General features: G+C 38.1%; 1 protein-coding gene across 5 annotated transcripts in view; it reads left to right on the forward strand.

The window, feature by feature from the left end:
* The first annotated feature begins 679 nt into the window (after positions 1-679).
* LOC140516594 (E3 ubiquitin-protein ligase Mdm2-like) overlaps positions 680-22,952 on the forward strand; it is a 29,843-nt gene continuing 7,570 nt past the window's right edge. Inside the window, exons 1-8 of one of the 5 annotated variants that reach the window (XM_072627554.1) lie at positions 1,159-1,291; positions 1,421-1,505; positions 3,463-3,537; positions 6,836-6,969; positions 8,076-8,125; positions 11,784-11,851; positions 11,972-12,065; positions 13,803-13,963. In XM_072627554.1, the coding sequence (XP_072483655.1) occupies positions 1,440-1,505; positions 3,463-3,537; positions 6,836-6,969; positions 8,076-8,125; positions 11,784-11,851; positions 11,972-12,065; positions 13,803-13,963 (648 nt within the window). In that variant the 5' untranslated portion in view covers positions 1,159-1,291; positions 1,421-1,439. Of the gene's footprint in view, positions 793-1,158; positions 1,292-1,413; positions 1,506-3,462; positions 3,538-6,835; positions 6,970-8,075; positions 8,126-11,783; positions 11,852-11,971; positions 12,066-13,802; positions 13,964-22,952 lie in introns of those variants that run through there. The other 4 variants (XM_072627555.1, XM_072627556.1, XM_072627558.1 and 1 more) reach the window with 4 other exon arrangements.

Here is a 22,952-nt window from a genome sequence, read left to right on the forward strand (position 1 = left end):
CCCGGCCAACCTTAATTTTGCCATCTCCAGGAGCTCGTTAAACTGTAGAAGCCCGAAAAGGTTTTGATTTCTGTACCTTTTAAAATAGCGTGCTAGTATTTTTTTTTGGTAAAAAGCTGACTGAAGAAGCCCATTTTGAGGGCCGCTCCTCACTTTATGACTAAATAAAGCTTCGGTCAGGAAACTGGGAACACTTTGGGGAACTCTGGAGTTTGCTCTCCGCTGTTTAAAAAATCGTTCTTACTGAGGCTCATGTTGTTTTTAATTCTTCACAAGCCGGAGCTGTTCGTTGCCCTGGCGCCCTACTGACGAGGTGAAGCAGCGTCAACAAAAACACGTGAAGGGCGAAAAGAAAGCTCGAGTGAGATTGGATCGGCTTCGAACGGCAGCCGCTGCGCAGGCGCGTAGAACGCTCGGCGGCGCGCGCAGAGGCCCGGATGGACCGCCGCGCTCGAGAAGGTAGCTTGGGGTTGAGGGAGGTGTGCGCACGCGCAGATATCCCTGCGGCTTCCGGCGCGGGCCCTTGGAGGGGGAGGGGTGCGTGCTCGCTCCCGAGGCCCGGCTGCGCACCCGAAGACCCCATGCGGTTTTCGGCGCGGGCCCGCTCTGGGCTTCCCTCGGGGGCCTTAGCGCGCCGAGGGCCTTCTCCCCTCCCCCCAGAGCCCGGCCAGGGTCCGCGAAGCGGGGTCTGGAGTCCGAAACCGCCCTTCCAGGGCGGTAGGGCCCCGTTCCGCCGGGGGCGCGGGCCGTGGCCAGCACGGCCAGAAGCGCCCCTCAGCTCTGGAGCCGGAGGTGAGGCCGGAGCCGCGGGGGGCCTCGCCTGGCCTGGGGGTCGAGGGGCGCCCTCCCGGCGGACCCTCTTTTCTGGGGCTCCGCCACGTCTCCCTCGGACCAGGAGGGAGGGGGGCGAACGAAGGGGCGGGTCGGCGGCCACCGGCGGGAAAGGGAAAGGAAGAAGCGGACGGTGTTGAGGAGGGGGTCTTCGCATCCGGGGACAAAGGTAGCCGGAAGTCGGGGCCGGCGGGCCCCCGTGGGGGTGGGGGGCAGAGCAGGCGAACCGGGGCCGGTTCTTCGGCAAGTCGTCGGGCGAGGTCGGGGCCAGCCCGCGGCTTGACCGAGCTTTTCCTCTTCGGGGTGGTCATGTTCGGCCCCGTCAGGCGGCGGCCGTGCTGGGGAGCTAAGGCCCGACTTGGCCGCGGGCCGCGGGTATGGAAGCCGCCACCTGCCGGCCTCTGGGTTTCAGGAGCTGTCCTCCGGCGGACCTCGGCGAGCTCTTCCCGTGCTGACCCAGGTGAGGGGCGCGGGCTTCTCTGATCGGGTCTCTCGCTTCTTCTCACGCCTCGTCCACTTTGGGGCCTCGGGTGCCATGGCGTCGGTTTTCTCACGCTTGTGTCGTCTGTGCTTCTTTTCCCGATTTTAGGCAAGTGTGCAATACCAGAATGTCTTCCGATGCAGACGGTGCCTTAAGCACCTCACACATGCCAGCTTCGGAACAAGAGACCCTGGTTAGTCTGCTTGTCCCCAGCGCTCTGCCTCCCTGCGCCCCGTCATCCGTGGGGGTTTCAGCTACAAGTGACGAAGCCCCGCTTTCCTAGGGTTTTCCTCTTGTAAAGTGGACCCCGATCCGATTGTCCCCCTCAGGCCGAAAAGAGAAGTTCCAATCCGACCGTGTAGGCTTGTTCCTAACGGGAGCATTAGCAGAGTGAGGTTCCCCCCCCCTAAATCTAGCGAAGGCGCTGAAAGTTAGGCTTTAAGTCTTATTCTTTCTCTTTCTGTCCTGTTCTGAGCTGTCCTGAGAAGTCTTGAAGTTTTCAGGTTAGGATGACTGGTCAAGATGTGGTTTATGGAGTCTTTAGAGGGAAATTAAGGACCTTTGGGAGCACTTTTTCTTTCTAAGTTTACATTTTGAATAAGAGAAGTCTTTGTCTCCTCCTTACCTGAGAAGTCGGTCCTTGAACCTAGGGTACAGGGCCTCTTGCACGTAGTAGACACGAGCTAAAATGCTAACTGGCCGCCTGGCATAAAAAGAGTTGATAGGAAATTTCAGAGGTTTATGATTCTATCATTATTATTATGTGCTTTGTTTCTGGTAAAAAAAAAAAAGGTATTACAGATATCTTTTTACGAAAGTTTGTACTTACTCTGTTTTTATATTTTATTTTAAAGTTGATTTTTTCGGAATGAACATTTGCCTTTTAGTTGAACATGGAATAGCTATTTCCATAAGTACAGGTTTTTCGGGTTGGATCTCAAGCTGTTACCTCATCGTAGCTGCATAAATTGAGCAGTGTAATTGTTAGTATTTGAGTGGAAAAACCCCAGAAGCTCTCTGTTTAGAAGAGTGTACCTTTGTTTAATCGTGAACCAAAGGGTTGGTAAGAATTAGAACAACTTTTTTTTTTTTTTAAATTAGAACTACTTTCTGGTGAAGTATGAAGTATATTTCTTCAACAGACGTGGAGTACGTTCTGTTTGCAAGAGTCTTAGGTGCTGTGGGGGATACAAAATAGAAAAGAGAAGGTCTCAGCCCTCATAATTCACAATCTAGTAGACATTGACATGCTGAATGTTTGAGATAGGGGAGTCCTGAAAAAGTAATTTGAGGCCTTGAAGAACCACGTGAAAGTTATGTTTTGGGGGTTATTACATTAGGTTAAACTAAATCCACAAGGCTGTTTTTTTGGCTAAGTTTTTGACTTGGCAGTGGCAGGAGTTTAAGTCACACCCTTGTGGAATAGTTTACATAGACTGATATCTCTGTAGCTGGAAAGGACCTTATAGGTCATCTAGTCTAACGTTTTCATTTTGCAGAGGAAGAAACTGAGTCACGGAAGTTGTGACATGCCCAAGGTCTAAGCTGATAGCAACTTGTAAAGCAGGGACTTGAGCTTAAGTCCTGTATTTCCCAGGTTTGGTCCTCTATGAAGTCAAGTGCCCAGGCCCTAAGGAAGCATTGTAGGGTAATGGAAAGACCATTGATCTGGAGGAGAAGAGCTAGGTTCTAGCTCCAACTCTTACAGGCTCATAACTATGAGGACTGATTGCTTTACTTCTCTGGACCTCCTTTTCCTCATCTGTAAAACTAAGAGGCTTGTTTTGTAAGATCTTAGGATTCTGGATGCTGTGATTCTTTCATTCCTGCCTATTTTAGACTTCCATGACAGTCCATGATGTGGCTTGATCAAACTTAAATGTAGGTAATCTGTAGTCTTGGGTAGATGGTAGATTAAGGACTGATAGGGACCTTAGAGGCCATCTAGTCCCTACTCCCTCATTTTACAGATGAAGAAGCTGAGACCCAGGAAGAGGTTTTGAACCTGAGCCCTATGATTCCAAATCTAGCACTGCCACACCACACTTTATGATTTCATGTATTTGATTATTTTAGGTGGTTACATACTAAGAAACTCTTGGTTGTAGAAAGATTTTCTAAGTGTTATAGATGATGTTTGTACTTTATAGGTTAGACCAAAACCATTGCTCTTGAAGTTGTTGAAGTTTGCTGGTGCACAGAAAGAAACATTCACATTGAAGGAGGTAAGGTATATTCAGAAATTATGAAAGAAGTACATTGTATTTTGAGATGAAATACAATTAAATTTTTTTTGTTCAGCATAATATAACTTACAGTCATGGTGAAATGGTTACATTGTGGAGGAATTTGTTCAGCTGCTAGGGAGATGAGATAGTAGAAGGAATTTGACTCTTTTTGTAGGTGCGTAACACTACTTTAATATACTGATTCTACTACTCAGTGGAAAATACTAGCATCAGGTTTCAAGTGGAAGAGACAGGGAGGTCACAGAGAAGATAATGTATGTACCTGGAGTACTATTGAGCTAGCTTACCTATAGGCACTTTGTATAATGTGAACTATGTTTTAACTCATGATTTATCCTTTATAAATAAAATAGAAAGCATTATATTGGAAGCATTTCAACTCTGCCTACAGTGGTATTATATGCAAAGTTGTGGCCTTACTTCTTCCCAAATCCTCCTCTGCTCTAGAATTCTTTTCCTTTTCCTAAGTCAGCATTTTTATTCTCATCATGTTATTTAAAGTAATTTGGCACTAATGTGATCATTACACTATTCTCCTTCCCAGAGTAATTTAATTTAAAAAAAAAAGATCTTTTTAGTCCAAAAGGATGTCTTTTGGGATGTTGATGGGTAGAAGAGAGGGAATGAGACTTTTTTGCTGAGGCCTTTCCTTTTACTCTATGCCTATTATAGGTTTCACTATTCTCTGACAAAGAGAAAGGATGATCATATCAGTTGGTTGAGCGTGGGTTAGGGTGCTTCTTTTCCTTCAAGGCCAGTTTTGAAGTGAAGAGTTGCTTCTTAGCTTTTGTTCTCTAGGAAGAGGAAAGAAGAGGGTAGAAACATAGAATATCTTTACCATTTTTACCTCCCCAACTAGGGGAATCGTTCAGCAGTGTGTACTTCCAGCCTGCATGCTTCTTTTTAAGCTTCAAGTCAAATGGTATTGTTCGGGACCAATAAAGTGAGTTTTACTTTTTTTTTCCCATTTCATATTCTGCCTCCAAGGGAATTTTAGTTTTCAGTTCATTGCACATTTCTTAAACATGCAAAGTTTTGAGGTTTCAGAGACAGTGAAAATAATCCTTGATGTTGAAGAAAGTGCTTTCTTTTGAGAGATTGGAAATACCCTATTTAATTAACTAATTGCAAAAGTAATTAGGAAAAGTGGAAAGGCTTTCAGAAAGAGGTGGCACTTAGGATGTACCTGGAAGGAGTCTAAGGCTTCTGGGCTTTAGCTAAGTTTAGAGAACCAGAATTAGACCAGTTTAACTGGAAGAGAGATGGGGAAGTAGGAACTGGAAAGGGTTTTGATTCCCAGGTTTGAGGAGTTCATCTACCTGGAGCATTTAGCACAGGAATGATATGGCTAGACTTTTGCTGGAAGATTATTTTGGCAGTTACCTGGAGGATGGTTTGGAAAGGGGAGAAATTGGAATAAAGGAAACCATTTAGGAAGTTACTGGAATAGTCCAGGTAATAGGTGATAAGGGTCTGAAATAAGGTGCTGGCTATGTGTGTCTGAAAGAAGGGAATGACATAAGAGACTTTATGGAGGTAGAATTGACAAAACTTGACAACTGATTGGATGAGGAAAGTGATGAGAATCAAAGATATCTAAGATTGTGAATCTGGCTGACTGTAAGGAGGATGGAGCTCTCAACGGAAAGAGAAATTTGGATGAAGGACAGATTGTAGAGAAAAGATGAGTTTCTCTTCTGTATGTTTGGACATCATTCAGTTGGAAATGTTGTATGGAATCCAAGAGACTATTTCTGATGATGTTGATTTTGTAGTCATCTGCACAGAGATAACTGAATCCATGGGAGATTATGAGATGACTGAAAGGGGTCAAAGGGAGAAGAGAGGAGCACTCAGGACAGAATTTCGGGGACTTTATCATGTTAGTGGGTGATGATCCTGCAAAGAAAATTGAGGAAGATTATTTAGACTGGCAGGAGAACCGTAAAAGAGCAGGAACAGAAGGACAGAGAGGAGATTACATAAGAGGAGGGGGCATCAGCAGCTGTAAGTAAAAAACATGGAGGGAAGAAATGTAGCTGGGCTAGTGAGACTGTGGATCATAGGGTGTTTATTCACAGCTATAGCCTTGCAGGTGGAGAGGGAGAGCTCATACTTAGGAATTTAAGTAATTGTGGGAATCCAGGAAAGCAGTGAATTCTTTAGACATGTCTGTCCTGTGGTAACTGGAGTGAGAAGATAGGGACGTTAGAAGTCCGTGGTCAAGTTTTTAGTTTAGCCATCTTTGTCAGAACAAAATTCAATTCTCAGAACATGAATGTTTTGATGACTCATGAGAATATCAGTTTTTGTACTCTTAAGGCCCCCTTGGATGTGGGTAGAGTTTAACTTGCCCTCTCTCTGGGATCTCCTGAGGTTGTTCTCTGTTGTTGTTAGTGAGCAGATGATTTGTCTCGTGGTAGTGTGTTCGTAGGCTCTCGAGCTTTGTGATTGCAAAGGAACAGAAACTGACTACCACAGGAGAAAGATGCTAAGTCATCGTAGTTTAGAAACCTCTTGTAATTTAGTTACTTTTGATGGCGGTATCACAGACATGAATCCAGAAGATCTATCAGCTTTAACTACACATCATTCTGGAACAGTTCTCTGAAAAACACGTTTTTATAGAAAGATTAAAATCTCACCACTCTTAACCTTGTCAGACCTTACTTAGTGAATTGGATTCTTAGTAATTTTTGAAGAAGGATGGTGATAAGCTTGAGAGTATGCAGGAGGAGGGCAGTCAGGAAGAAGAGTTTTGAGTCCATGACTGCTGAGGTTTGGTGGAAAGAACTGGATGTGTTTATCCAGAAGAAGCCACCTGAGGGATGTGACAGTGAAGTTCAAGCACTGTCACGTGGAGGAGGCACAGTCCTTAGTTTCATTGGACCACACAGGGCAGAACCAGGGACCGGGGGGGAAATTGCAAAGAGGCAAACTTAAGCTTTAAGAAAAAGTTTCTAACTGATCTCCCAGGGTGGAATGAGAGGTGGCAGACTCCCACTCCCAGGAGGTCTTCAGGCAGAGACTGAATGACTGCTTGTTGGGTATGTTACAGTTGGGATTCCTTTTGTCTCTAACTTGGACTAGAGAGCTGCCCTATTGCTCCCACTTCTCAAATTCTGTGTTAGGTGGCATCAAACCTATTCCTGAGAACTTCCTGGTAGATATGGTACAGAGGTTGATACTAATACTATATAGCCTGTTTGCTATATATATATTTCAGATTGTGGCATTGATTTCTCTCTAGTCATAGATTTCATTTCTATTTCAGGTTTTATTCTACCTTGGCCAGTATATTATGTCAAAACAATTATATGATAAAAAGCAACAGCACATTGTCTATTGTTCAGATGACCTTCTTGGAGATCTCTTTGGGGTACCAAGCTTTTCTGTGAAAGAGCATAGGTAAGCTGTTTCTGTTGACTTCGTTTAGAAATCCCGTTATGACTTCAGGTTTGTGTCTTTTTTTAACCTGTAGGATCATCTTTGTTTAGTGAAAGATTTTCTATAATTATATGTCATGCTAAACGTCATGAGATAGTCTTAGAAACTTGTATTCTTATGAAAACTCTTGAAATTTAATTCTTCAGCTCTGCATTTTTGTTTTCTCCAAATGCATTATCCCGTCTGTACCATAACAGGTTACTGATCACTAAGTCTGTAAATAGCTTACATCTCAACTACTTTTGAAAATGCCTATTTCCCGTTTTGACATGCTGCTGTGAAACTTTTGTTTTGACATCTAAATGTAACTTAGAGCCAGTGTTTTCTTGTAGAGTTGAAATTCATTACCTTGTTTGTACATGATTTCTGATATGTTCATGTTAGGTAATGTTTGATGCTGTAGCTGCTGTTGTGTACAGTTCAATTTTTAAGTGATTTCTGACCAGAAGTTTCATATATAGAAGGAGATTGAACATTCAAGAAAATTACTCATTAGGAAAATGGAAGTAAATAGAAACATTTTAGCAGGCAACTAGCTGGTAATGCTAATTTTCCTTCTCTTTTGGGAACTAGAAAATATGTAATAATGACATGCATGGTAGTCACCAACTGTTCTTTACATGTGCCTAGTTACTTAAGTGATCCTTGGTTCTTTTGTAGATGTTAAACTAATAAAACAAGAACATCAAGTGATTAGCCTAATGTGAATGATAAAATAGAAATGAATACAATTCCTTTGTAGGTTGGATTCTTCTCTGTGAGAAAGATTATGTTTTTTTCCTTGTTTTGACAAATCGAGAAGAAATAGTACTAAGAAGGATATAGTTCTCTAAATCCTTAGGACTCATAAAATTGTCTTCTTTGTTGGCTTACTTTAGTACTAATTAAGAGAGGTCAGTTCTTTATTAAGAGAGCATTGAACTCTGTCACTTGCGTGCTCTATCGGCCCTAATATGTTGATTCCGTTTGAAACTATTTAAATCTTGGATTATATTAATTTGAATTCAACCACTATGCAGATGTTTCATCACAGACATATTTTTTTATCTCTCTCCCACTCCCACCAGGAGATTGTATGCAATGATTTCTAGAAACTTGATAGTAGTCAATCAACAAGGTAAGTTGATTTTGAAAGAATTCCAAAGTATTTTTTGAATTGTTTACATTCTAGCATTTCATAACTAGTTTTCATTAAATGCAGAATTAATTATGTGGAGTAGTAGTTTTAATAATTTGATGGAATAATTTCATGGAACAGTACAAAGAAACTTTTTTTATGTAGTATTTTACAGCTTCTAAATCAGTTATGTGTAAATTTAAAATTAACCATGACCTTCTTTAAGTTGGAAATTATTGATTTATTTTGAAAGTTGAGTAATTTAGAAGTCCTTGGTTTGTAGAGGTAATCAATATAGCTAGAACTTAGAACACTGAAAAGTGGATTTTATGTCCTGGTTAATAGTATAATAATCAGTGGTCCTGGATGAGACCATTGAATAAGTATGTATCTTTTTGGTATACTAACAGAGTACCACATAGATCATTGTGTCTGAGTAAATGATAACTTGCTTCTCTGTCCCCAGTGTGTGGTTCTATTTCAGCATAGCCTTGTTAATTCAAGATTTTCCCGGGAAATCAGGTTGGTTTTAGCACTGACTAGAAATTCGGAATCACTAAACCTGAATTTCTGCCTTATAGCTGCTCCCCAGCCTCTACCTGAAATTCCTATCTAGAAGAAACCAAAGCTTCTTCCCAGGTCATCCCAAGACACAGCTGCAAGAGAAGACATATTCTATGTTCAATTAAAATGAACAAATATTAAGCACACTGTGTGAAAAGAAAAGGGCATTGGGAGAGGCTCTGAGAATACAAAGATGATAATAATAATTGAGATCTTTATATAATGCTTGAGATTAAAAAGCACTTTAAATATTGTTATCTCATTTAAACCTCACAGTAGCTCTGCATGTGCCTGGGTCTGTCTTTGGCCATGAAGTCTGACGGGTTAATGATTGCCCATGACCACATTCTACTTAGTGTCAGAAACAGGATTTAAATTTAGGTCTTCCTGACTCCAGTTTCAGTGTACTTTCTGTTGTGCCATGCTGCCTATGCCTTTGAAACTTATAAGTTGCTCAGGGATTACTTGTGACTGAATCTGCCCACTTCATTAGGGCTGGCCTGGAACTAGAGTTTTCCTGGGTTCGATTTTTGCATACATATTTGCCTGTGTGTTGTCCTTGCTCCCAGATTCTTTGTAGCTATAATATAGAAGCTACAGTGAACTCTCCAAATAGCTATTGGTGGCTTTATAACTATCAATTTCATTTTTCATCTCAGAAGGACATGTAGGTTAGAAGTGCTACCCTCGAGTGCTGTCATATTTGGCAGAAAAAGTTATGGAAGTTAAATAAAACCTTGGGCATATGGCATCTCTAGATGAGGGAATTTCCTGTTCCTTGAAACAAACAGAATTTAGACATAACTCCTTAAGTCTTGTATAAGGAGTGGAAATTACCTTGAAATCAATCTTAATTTGTAGGGCAACGATGTTTTTTGGCCAGTGAAATTTGTGTGAGTCTCTTGTGTGTAAAATAGGGAGTTCCTAGGTACACAGCCAATCAAAAAACTAGGAGACAGGAATCTCTACATATACTCGAAGATCTCTATGAGGTATTTCCCTGACAAATCATCATGGCTCTCAAGAAGCAGGTTCATCAGCTTTTTCATTTGGAGAAATGCTGTCAGGGTCACTCTGGTTATATGCCAGTCCCAGTTAGAGTGGTAAAGATACCTTTTGTCTAAGAGGATCTTGTGAAAATAGTTATTATGCTGTAAGAGACCACTGAATAGTTTATCTCCAGCCTTCTCAGTGTCTGTCTTTAATCTACAGTGTATCCAACCTCCTTATAGAGTAGAGAGGAGGTAATAGTAACAATTTTACCTGAAGGACAAAATTGTATATTAATGTTTCCATTTAAATGTTCTTTTGACATCTCAAACTCAATATGCTCCAAACTAAACTCATATTCCTTTCTAAGTTCTGACTCCAAATTCTCCTATTTATGTTCAGGGTATGAACACAAGATTAAGAATATGAAATCTGACAGTTGCCTTCAGATTTCTGTACAATATCTTAAATAAGTGGGAATGAAATGCTGGCTGAAGATGGGAGTGCAATCTAAAAGGCTAGTCACACTGTATTTGCCTACTTTCATGCAAATCTAATAAAAAAGAATTCAAGTTTAAAAAAAAAAATAGGGAGTTCCTTTCAGTTTCAGATTCTTAAAAGCAGACTAGTTTTTAGGTCTAGACCTAGATTGTTTATGCAGTTCCATAGGGCTTAGAAATAGAGGAAGTAAGAAGACTACTTTCTTCTACGAGGATATAAGCTATCACCAAAAGCTCACTGAAGCTGTGATCATGGGATTGTATGCTTAGAACCAGAAGGGACCACAAAGGCATGGTAGATGCCTTTCATTTTACAGGAAACTCAGGCCCAAGGAAATGCAATAACTTACTTAGGGTCACAATAGCACAATCAGTATGTGTACCAAAGTCCTCTGACTTGAAACCTGGCCCTCTTCTCACTGTACCATACTACTTTATCTGTTAACCTCATTCCTTCCTTATAACACAGTCTTTTTACTTACATAGCTTTGAAAAACTTCAGTAAAATTGTCACTCAAAACAAACTTGATGGTTACATATGCTTGGGCCTAATCTTGTTTCTAAAATATCAGAAAATTTACTTTAAAATTAAAATTTGAGCTACTAAATTCATTTTGAATTTATATGAGTCTTAATCAGTGATTTCCTAAATGTTTACAGTTATATCTTCTCTTTGGTTTATTGTAAGTCAGAACCTGACTGTTACCTCCAAGTTCTTTCTGTGAAGCAACCTGGATCTCCAGCAGCCCCTATCTCCTTTTACCAGAGCTTCTACTGCTTTCCATCTTCCCAAACTTTTCTTCTTTGCAGCCTGAGCTTTCTCCCCATATCCTCTGATTACTGTCATGGCTGAGAGGTCCAGTATTGCCTGTATGTAGATAAAGTAGCCATCCATCTGTCCTCACGTTTCAATTATCTGAAAGAAAGTTACTCAGAATAGAGATTTGTGGTACTGTCTCCTAATACAGGAATTCAAAAATAATTATTACACTGTGTAATATAAATTTTAGAACTTTTCATCTGTCAAACCAAAATACATTTAATATGTTAATGCATTAAAAAACTTAGTATTTGGAATGATTTTTCTCTTGTTTTTATTTCTCTAATAATTTTTAAAGCCTTTGTAGGGAGCTATAGAGATTGTTGTCTTCAGATATTATTTTCTGAGTTCTTAAATATTCTTGTTTTCTCAAAGAAAAACATGTAAATTTATGCGAACATAGTGGGCTGTTTCACTTCATGTGTGTGTTAATAATAATAATGACTGACCCTTAAAATGTGTCTCATATTATCTCATTTAATCTTTCAACATTGTGAGGTAGGTACTTTACATACTATTATCCCCATTTAGTAGAAGAAACAAGTTTAGAGAGGTTAAATAACTTTTCCATGGTCATACAACCTCTGAAATTTAACTCAAAATCTTAATCGAATTTTTAATTTCTCAATTTTTCGGGGGGAAAATGCTATTTTAAGGAAATATATTTGTGCCAGCTCTTAGGAGCATATTTGACAAGAATTTCAACTTTGTAAGAGGTTCATGTTTTGCATTTCCCAATTCAATGTCTTTTCTAAACACCTAATTTATATATTTTTTTCCTAAGAATTTGCTAGTCCAGATACATCAACAAATGAAGCCAGCTGTCAGCTTGAAATCGGAAGTGATCAAAAGGTGAGCTTTAACCTTTCATTTTCTACTACAGTAATTCATTTGCCCCGGAAATTGTTTGACTTCTAGCTGACTGGTATTCTTAAGCTTAGTATTTATTTTGCATCTGTGTTGAATACTTAGGAGTCTATTCAGGAATGGCAGGAAGAGAAACCATCACCAAATCTGAATACTAGACCAACTACCTCATCCAGAAGGAGAACACATAGTGAAGCAGGTACATGGTGATATTTAACTTAGTTTCAAAATTTTGTTTCATTTCTCCCTTGAAATTAACTTTTGTATTGATGGTGGTTGCTTGAAGGATTTTTTTTCCTTTGTTAAGTGGATGGATCTCTGTTCTTTCTTTTCATTCTCTGTTGATATATGATATGGGCTCATTTATTTAAGGCTGGCTAATTATTTTCTTTAAATTCTTTCTCATTTTTTTCTCATTAAAATGTTTTATTTTTACTGCAGTACATCTTAAGTATAGTTTTTCCCAGTGGCAGGTAACTTTTCATTTGAGAAAATGAAAAATGAAGATATCTTTGAGTAGAAAATGTAAAAGGAGAAAATTAGAAATGTGTTGAATCACAAATATGCTTATACAACACTTATGCTTTATTGATTTTGTACTTCTGTTATTGTACTTCTGTAAAAACATTTGAGTATATACCCTCAGCGTAGTACACTGTCATATAAATTGCTTACATGAAACTATTGCACTGATATGTTACATACGTTATAAAAACACAAAAACAGAAGTTAAAGTATGACAGGTAAAGGACAGTAGTTAAACTTTTTTTATTAATGGTACATAAAATTGCAATACTTAGAGTGAGAGCAGTTGAATATGTGCTTTATTATCTTTGAAAATCTTGATAATTCAAGGTAAAACATGAATGATAATGGATTGAGATCCATCTTTCAAAGATTACGAATAATTTCAAAGGATTTTGATTGATTTTCTGTCTTATTTAATTACAGTTCATTGTACTGTCATTTTCATTTTGTAATTTGGCTAATGGAGGAGTAAGAGGAATGACATCCCTGCCATATTCATGTTCATTTGTGCTCGCGCATTATTAGTGTTATCCTCAATCCATAGTTTCTTTGCAGAAATCTTTTTAAATCACTTGCCTATTTTGCAAAGGTTAGTGTAGATAAACCTAGATAATACTGTAAATCCACTCAGCCAGGAAAACAAACTGCAATTTGTTGTAATAATGGGGAAAGCAAATCAGTGAATGAGGGCACTAATCTCAACCCTTCTGTGTGGTATATCTCTCACTGTTCCCTTAGAACACCTCACATATCGTGATATGTGACCCATCTGAGTGAGGATATTGGTACTAAGTTGTTTATTAAATGTTAATAAAGCTTAATTTTGCTTTTTTAAGGTATAAATAAATGTTAGTAATTTTAACATTTTTACATCTCAATGGTTTGTCTTGTGCGCACAAGTCATTGCAGTCATTGGCAACTATCTTGGCCTGTTTTAAATCATGGAGGTAATCTTTTGTTTAAAAGTAGCTCTCACTTATATTGATATATCCTGCTGAAGAAATAGGATTCTGAAGAAGTTGAAATAATTAAAGCCACCTTAGCAATAATTTTTTTTTATTTTTTGAGATGCCAGTGATAAAAGTTCATATTCTAGAATACAATATTTATCAACATACAGAGGAGTTGAAAGAAGAAAATCTCTTTAGTGAATTTTATAAATCATTACTTGTGGAGATACAAGTCTGCAAAAATGATATGTTTGATGACCTTTTATAAGACTCATTTGGAGGTGTTTTGGTAGATGTTTCTTTTCAGACGTGTTTGTATGTTACTGTTACCTTTTAGTCCATATGCCTATAATTTTAACTTTTTGGTGAAAAAATTGTCAATGTAAAGGTACACAGAACACTTTCTAGAATTATTATAATTGTATAAATTAACAGTTTTTTCTTTTTTTCACCAAAAGAAGAAAATTCCGAAGAGTTGCCTGGTGAAAGACACAGAAAACGACATAAGTCAGATAGTATTTCCCTTACATTTGGTGAAAGCTGTGCCCTGTGTGTCATAAGTGAGATATGCTGTGAACGAAGCGGTAGCAGTGACTCAACAGAAATCCCTTCAAGTCCGGTAATCATTACTTGTTAAAATAGATTAGCTATCTTGTCAGCAGAAATGTAGGTAAAGGGGGTTTGAAAGAAACTCTTTTTCAAAGGACAGGAGTATGGGCTTCTGAATTTGTGATAAGATTTTCCCTTTAAGGGGAGTGACTGTGTAATAACATCCACTTAGATGCAGTCTTGGGGATGGAGAGTTAGAGATTTGATGATAAAATTAATATTAAATGTGATGAAAGATACTTAAGAGAATCAAGCTTATATGGTTTTAGAAACTTGTAGCAATTCTGCTTTAGTGATTGTAAAAGTTAAAAAAGCCAGGGCAGAACCCCCCAAATTTCATTAACCTAGATATTTGTAGCTCTTCATATGAGTCTGAGCACCATAACTGGTATATTTCCTAGTTTTTTCAGTTACTAGAATTTGCATATTTTCTTGGAAAGCTTAATCATAATTTAAGGCAATGCCTATACGTTTCAGCCACCAGCAAGTATGTCATTGTCCATTATTTTCAACACCTACCACATAGGTGACGTGGTAGGTTTGGAAGTAAAAAAGGGCAGATTTAACTGGAAGGAAGGAAATACGGATGTGACATTATGTATGGTAGGACAGTATCAGTCTTGGTTTTTATTCAAATCTATCACAATTTATTAAGTACCTACTGTGTGTTGAGCATGGTGGGAGATATAAATCATGGCTTTGGTTTCCACTTTATCCAATTTATCCATCTAGCTGAAGGCCATTGTCTTTTATCTTTGAAATTAGCTGTATTATTTTAACTGTTTTCCTGGCTATCTCACTATGTAACTATAATAAATATCCTTGACACAGTCTTTTATACTATTTATCAGAGGACCATAGGCTGAGAGTTAAAAAATAATTTAGAGATCCTCTAATCTAACTCCTTTCCAAATCATGAATCCTGTTTCCAGTATGCCTAATCATTGATCATTTAGCCTAAGTGAAGATTTCCTCTGACAGAAAATCCATTAGTTTTTACGTTGGCCCATTTCACTTTTAAATATTCTCACTTTTAGGAGATTTTTTTCCCCTTAGTTTGTACTGAAATGACCTCTCTGTAATTTTTTATCAATTTGTCTTAGGGGGTCAAGTAAAACAATTATGATCTTGCATTCACATAACAATGCTTCATGTGTTTGAAGATTATCATATCCCCTATAAAATGTTATCTTTTCTAGGCTAAACATTCCTATTTCCTTTAATGAAAAATACAATGATTTAGAGTACTCCTCCTGTTACAGTTCTACTCCTGGTTGAATATTAACTTTTCACCATTTCTTCAAAAAATGTCATACCCAGAGCTAGATATAGTAGTTCCAATATAGTCTGACATGTCTGTCATAGTATAGTGTAATTATCATCTCCTTGTGCCAGGACACTTGGGTCTTTTTTTTCTTTTTTGTAGTCTTACCCTGTGATCTTATTGATGTAAAGTCCCAGGTGAGGAGGCTTCCTCTATTAATACAGATTAGCACCTATTCTATAACTTAAAACCATATGGAATTGCTTGGGACACTGAGTTCTGAGACCAACTCTGTCTACTACTGATTCTTAAGCTGGTATTCATGGATAAATTTCAGGTTGTCCATGAGCTTAGATGGGGGAAGAATTACATATTTATTTTCACTAATTTCCAAATGAAATTTAGCATTTTCCTTAATTACTTAAAAACATTCTTTTGAGAAGGGGTCCATGGGTTTCACTAGACTGCCAGGGTTTGGAGGGCATGATACAAAAAGGTTAAGAAGTTCCATGCTACCTCTCCTTGGATACTTTTCCTTTCACTGATAGTAGGAAGTTTTTATGACTTATTTTTCTGTTCTTCAACTGGTCTATTGGAACTCAGAGCCTTGATCAATCTGTTGGAATTTGGAACCCTCATTGCTCCGTTCAAACTCAGGCTCCCTTCATTGAACTATTAGAACCTGGGCTCAAAATTTACCCATTCCAACTTGGATCCCAAAATTCTACCCTCGCTTCAAGGGGCAGGCCTTGTGAGAAAAAGGAAAGGGTTGTAGATTATTGGTGTATGCTGAGCCTGTCAAAGGTCCTTTTTACTCCTAGATTTAGGGGTTGGAGAGAATAAAGACAGGAGGAGTAGGGCAGCCTTCCTGGGTCAGAACTGAGAGAAGGGGGGGCTGATTTTTAGGGCAAATAGGGATTTAATCTAGGTATTGTGAAAACATTATTGGGGGAAAGAGACATGGGGGCTGTTTGGAGAAGGGGGATGGCAACTGAGGGAAGAATCCATTTTCACTAGTAAAGGGATAAACCAAATAAACCTTGCCTTGAAGTACAGCTGAATTGTTTTGAATAATGACTTGTATGGATTTTTTATGTTTTTACATTGCCACCATTTCAGTTTATAGCTCCTCTTCCCTCCCAACATATATACAATGAGCCCTGCCTTGTAACAAAGAAAAATGGGTAAAGAAAACTACTGTCAGCAACTTTTTGACAGTAGTCTACATCATTCCAAACCCACAGTTCCTTATCTTCTCAGAGAAAGAAGAGAAATATATTTATTTTCTCCTTGGGAAGGGGAGGAGCCCATATTGATCATTAAATTTTTTGTGTTTGGCTTTATTTTAGTGTAGTTTCAATTTGCGTTGTTTATCATTTTTATATATATTGCTTTTTGGGCAGCTAGGTGGCACAGTGGGTAGGGTGCCAGGCCTGGAGTTAGGAAGATTCGTCTTCCTGAGTTCAAATCTGACCCCAGACACTTACTAGCTGTGTGACCCTGGGCAAGTCATTTTAACCCTACTTGCCTCAGTTTCTTCCTCAACTGTAAAATGAGCTAGAGAAGAAAATGGCAAACCACTTCAGTATCTTTGCCAAGAAAACCCCAAATGGAGTCAGGAAGAAGAATAGGACACAACTGGACCACAGCAATTTATTATTCTCCTGTTTCTACTTATTTCATACTCTGCATTTCTTCATTATCTAGTGTTTTTTCTCTAAATTTCTCATATTTATTGTTTTTTATGCTACAATAATATATTATATGTTCATGCACCACAGTTTGTTCAACTGTTTCCTCAGCTAAATGGGTCCAGTTTTTGAAACCACAAAAAGTGTTGCTATGATTGTTTTTGTGTATGTGAGAGCTGTTTGTCTCCCTCTCCACCCCCCAGGACTATACTCTTAAGCATTGGGATCTCTGAATCAGAGATTATGAACAATTTAGGAGAATTTTTCTCCTACATTTTATTCCACATTGTTTTCCAGAATGGTTGGACCAGTTTGCAGGTCCATCAGCAGTGCTGTCTTCCTCATAGATCCTCCAGCATTGACTCTTTTCATCTTTTGTTATGATGATTTGCTGAGTATGAGATGAAACTGCAGAATTGTTTTCTTTGCATTTCTGTTATTAATAGTGATTTGGAACATGTTTTTGTATGCTTGTTCACAGTTTGTAATTCTTTTGAAAACTTGATATTGACTGCTTAACTATTGGGCAACAGCTCTTTAGATAATTTGTGATTATGATGATAATAGCAGCTAGCATTTACATGGTGTTTTAAGTTTTGCAAAGCATCTTACAGACATCTCGTTTTTATGAACTATTGAATACAATGAATTTTCCCATTGATAACTTCCCTTCTTATGCATGATCATTGTTTTATGATTCAGAACCATTTGGTATGTGTGATTGATTGGTGTTAAAACAGGCTTTTGCATCATCAGGTAATTTAGAACTAATGAATACATGCTGTTGATTTCCAAATGTAACCCATCCCAGTCTCATCCCTACCCAATTCATGCCCAAGCTCATTCTCCATCTGGTACGCCTATCCTACAAACATTGGCAAACTTATTTGATTGGCCATCGGGCGTTATCTAGGCAATATTTTAATCCACTATTTTTTTCCAATTGTGGATTTTTAGACCAGCCTCACATTGCTGTGAGTTTATTTGAAGTTTTGTGTAGTGTTACAGGGGATGATGCAAAAAGTACAGTCATCTGATTAGAAGCATTTGGATAGGCTTGTAATTGATAAGGAATCCTTCATTCAGACTTTATGTAAAGTATATTTTTCATGATGTCTTGTTTGCTGTGAGTCTTATGTGATTTTGATATGTGCCTCCCAGATGCACATCTGAGGAGACTTCAAGTCTCCATTGTTTTGTTTTGTTTTTTGAGTCATATTCTTTTAAATCACTGAATAATAGCCAGGCATGATGATGCACATCTATAATCCTTGCTACTGGGGTAGGTTGATGGATCCCCTTGATTTCGGGAGTGCTGAGCTGCAGTGTGGCTGAAGCTAATGGTGTGTGCTAAGTGCAGCACCAATGTGGTCAGCCTTTGGGAGTGGAAGACCACCAGGCTGCCTAAGGAGGAGCAAAGTGGCGCAGGTCGTAGACGGAGCAGAGTGAAGCTTCCATAACAGTCGGTTTTGGATCAGGCTTGTTTAGTGGCTGCTGTATGTTCTCCATCTTGGACTGGTTGAGGAGACCCATTCTCCAAAGAAGAAAATCAGTGAAAAATAAATAGTGGTGTATTGTGTTCTCTGTATCTTTGAGTCAATAGAGTTGACTGTAAAGTTGTGGTCTTTTGTAGAAAATTGTCTAAGAAAATAACGCTTAAATGGTTTTTGTTGAGGTTACTGTTGATGTGATCATGCACTGTTGTGACCATTTGAATAAATGGGGTGCTAGTTGCTGCTGTTTTCTCAATTCCCTCCTTTCCTTTCTCCCCTACCCATTTTTGCTTTTTGTTTTTTGGGAGCAGGGTAAGAGCAAAATCCGTAACTTTTTCAGTCTTTAGGAATCTTCACCTCTTTTGATTATCTGCTAATTGATCCTTGAGTGCTTCAGGAATTGTTTCCTGTAGCATGGATTTTTTCTGTGTCTAATTGGCCATTTCTAATGGCTCCCAACTTGTGGTTTAAGTACAATTGTCACTTCTTCACAAAGCCTGAATTGAATATGATGATTTCATATCTTTTTCATGGGAATGATATACTACCATAAAAAATCCTCACAATTCTGCTATTTTACTTGTGTTTGATTCCATCTGGTTTTATCTGCAAATTCATTCAGGATGAACTGGCTTAATCTGGATCTCACAACATCTTTGTTGGATTGTTTTCTTAACAACTTTTCATTGTTTTGAGGTAATACTGCTTGTAGTTTTCCAACATTTTTCTGTAGTTTTACAGTTGAGTTTGTATTCAACTTGTATTGCCCTTGGCTGCCATTTGAGGTAGTATATACCTGCCAATGAGGTAGTATTTGCTGGTTGAAATACTTTATGGGCTTTTTTTCCCCACTCTTTTGTTGTGATGACTGTTGTACAGGAGTTGAAATTTTAAGAAATGTGATTAATGAACTTCTGTGAAGATGGAGGAGTAAAAGATCCATGGAGAACCTTCTCAGTATCCCAAATGAGCCAAAAATTGTGTCAATAAATGCCTGAAAGGGTGAAAAACACTATCATTTTTCAAGAGAAAACTTTTGGGGGAAAAAATTCAAGGCTTAATAAACATGAGAAAAGGTTCTGATACAATCAAAATGAATATAAGAGTAGAGACATAAACACCAGACAAATAGAATGTATAAAATACAAAACAGAAGCATTAATCTTTTTAGGACACAATGGATATTGGAACAGTGGATGTAGTAAAGGAATTTAAGGAAGAAATGAATTTAAGAAAAATGCCATGGAGGAGCTGAAATAAAATGAAAAGAAACTGAATGAGAACTTTCCTGAGATTTCTGAAACAACAGCTTAGAAGTATCTGAAGAAAAAGGTAACATGTTTAAAATAGAATTATTTCCCTGGAGGACAAAATTGAAGAAACCAAGAAAGGGAAACATGCTCAAAAAATTTCACAACTGGACAAAGATTTAGAACAGTTGGATAAATTGTATCTGGAAGCCAGAACAAGGCAAAAGAATATCAGAATTCTCAGTGTCTGGAAGCTGAAGAAAACAAGATGACGTTCTGGGAAACTATATAGGGAAATCTGAGAATATATTGAAAATGAGGGACAGATTATAAGTTAATGGAACAGTTAATCCTAAGGTAATCTTGCCTAGATACATCATTGTTAGACTTCACGACTGCCCTGATAAAGAGATGATTTTGCAAGTCACTGAGAAAAGCATCTCATACCAGAAAACATCAGTTTGAATTATATAACATTTCTAGCAAAACAAGAAAAAGGACAGAATCTGAAATAGTTTAGTTCTAAAAAATTAAAGCTATAAAATTTCATCCCAAATCCAGTTCAGTTTTCCATTTGTGCTAAGTTTCTAATAGAATCTTTTTGAAGACAAAAAAGGTGGTCATTTTGAGTCTACGGGGATTTCAAGGATTTGTGGAGGAGAGAGCCAGTCTTAAGGCAGCTTTGCAACAAGAAGGCAGATCATCGTCAAGGTATGAAAACCAAAGTGAGTTTTACAGTTTAACTCAATGTAATCACTCTAGGGAGATCGTTTTAGGGGTGAGGGAGAAGGGAGGAGGGAAGAAGAGAAATTGAGTATAAGCATCAAAGGTGAAGAAAATGGAGAACAAACGACAAAGAATAGGAAGAGAGCAGAAAGGGTAAGCACTCTTAATACTGATCTCAAAGGGGAGGAAGAGGGAACTGGAATTTTTAGAAAACTAATAGAACTTAAAGAGAGCCTGTTTGTTGAGTGCGATTGTTGTGTGTTAAGGTTGGAATCGGATTAAAATGAAATAAGGGCAATTTTATCCCTTTTACCTAAATGCTAATAAAATATAATTAAGGACAGACCAGAATTGAGATGAGAGATTGGGCTAGAAATGGTGATATCCAATTTCTTAAGTCTACTTTATATGTTCTGGATTTGTAGGAGCTACTGTAATTGTATGCAGTGTCTATACCTTTATCCTTTTTGGATGCTTACTTCAGCCTCTGCTCTATCTGGTCAGCTGATTCCACAGACAGCTGATTTGATGTGATTTGTTTCCTGTCTGTTGAAAAATGGCAAATTTGAATTTTTAATGTTTCTTGCCCTGTTTAGTGCCTTTCCGGCTCTTCTAAACGACTGTACTTAAGATTTGTATGAGAATTTTTAGGAGTCTACTTTCACTTTGGCTTTTAAGTTTTTTAATCATAAGCCATATGTGCCAGTGTAGTTTTCACTTTCTACCCGTGTTCACTTGTGTATTGAAGTTGTTGAATTTCAAAGTATATATTGATTTATCTTGAAGAACATTGTCAAGTTCTTAAGTAGAATTTCTCTACTACTCTCTGTAGTAGATATTGCGACATGAACTACTTATCTTCATGGTGGTATATTTGCTTATGTTTATTTTGAGAATCTTTTGAAATAATTTGAGTATACAATGAAACCAAACACAGCCAGCTTTTTTATTCACAAGCTGCTCATCCATGTAGTTGTGACCTCTTTTATGTATTCTATTCATATTTCATAGTTAGAATGTCAAAGTGGATGTTTTCAGTTTCTCCCACTGATGTCAGTTTGTTGGGCATTAGACATAAAGCATAATTTTTTTCTTGCCAGATTGAGAGTCTGCCCTTTATGTCCTATGCCAAAAAACTTCACATAGGCAGCATACTTCATTAGGAATAGGAAATGCCTACCAGCTTGCAAATAGATAGTGAATTGAATGCATGTCGTTTTGAATCTTTCCCTTTTAAAATGCTTTATAAATTCTAAAAGCTGAGTTGCAAAAGAATATTTGAGAAATAATACTCAGCTCACTTATAAAACTGCAGAGATTAAAAAGGTATACGCAGAGTTCTTCAATGAACCATTGTTATCTTTTTAAAATCTCTGAATAAAAAGATATAAGGATGTTCTTTCCTTCTGGTTCTTTGTTACTAACTAAAAGCACTGTTGTCAATATTTTTGTATATATGGGACATTTGGAAACTGTTGATTCCTTTTAGTATGATTGACATATGTAGCACCCACCTTGTAGCTGAGATACAGCATTTCAGATAGCGTAGAAAATAATATATGGTTTTAAATTGACATCTAAGAATCACCTTACGATTCTGGCAATAATTGAAGTACAGTAGTCCAGTTTCTAGCTTAACACATTTATGTATTATTTAAATGTTTTTCTTCCATTCCTTGGTAAGGTAGGTATCTAATTAGGCTGATCTATTAAGGTGGATGTTAGCTGGGGAGAATCAGAAAACTCATCCTACCTTGAGTTTGGTTACTCCTTTTTTCCTTTCACATGCGATCAGCTGTAAGTCCAATATGCAGGCCAGTCTCCTGAGAAGCACTTCTTTAATATTTCTTAATTCCTGCTTTTTCTTAAAGAACTTAGGAAATAATAGCAAATGTTTTGCTGCCCATCTTCACCTTTACCCTCCAGTAAAATAATCAGATTAGAGCATAGCAGCATTCTTTCCTTGTTATGCATTTAAACCTTCATTTCTACTTCCAAAATTTGTAGTGTAGAAAAGGGGCTAGGATTAAATTGCCTAAAATATTTTATTCTCTTAACTAAGGGCTAAAATTCTCTCAATATGCAAGAAGTTTAAAAAGATTATTTCCTCAAACTCTCTTTATATGGCTACACACTCAAAATTTGTAACCTGGCTGGAATCATTTTTGTCAGGGAAAAATTAGAAGTGAATTCTAACTCATCTGTATAACAGACAAATCATAGTGATTCAAAAGGGCAGGGGAGGGGAGAAGAGAAAAGAAGGAAAGGCTTTCTTTGAGGGAGGGTTGGTAACTTCATTGGTTGGAATTCTCCCCCAAGCTAGGGAAATGTGACATCAGTCATGCTGGCTACTGAACTGGCTGTCCTCACCTGCTGCACTTAGGACTGGAGCTGTACAAACTTGGTACTATTTTCATAAGTGCCAGTGCTATATTATTGAATTGTATAGCTGCTGGTGCCATAATCAGACTGTGTTACAAATGAAGAATGTGGACTTCTAATAGCATATGGCCATGTAATTATAATCAAGCTTCTAGAGTGTCTCCAGCCACATCTGGATGATTGATTAAAGAAG

This window comes from Notamacropus eugenii, chromosome Y, assembly GCF_028372415.1.
Source record: "Notamacropus eugenii isolate mMacEug1 chromosome Y, mMacEug1.pri_v2, whole genome shotgun sequence".
NCBI lineage: Eukaryota > Metazoa > Chordata > Mammalia > Diprotodontia > Macropodidae > Notamacropus > Notamacropus eugenii.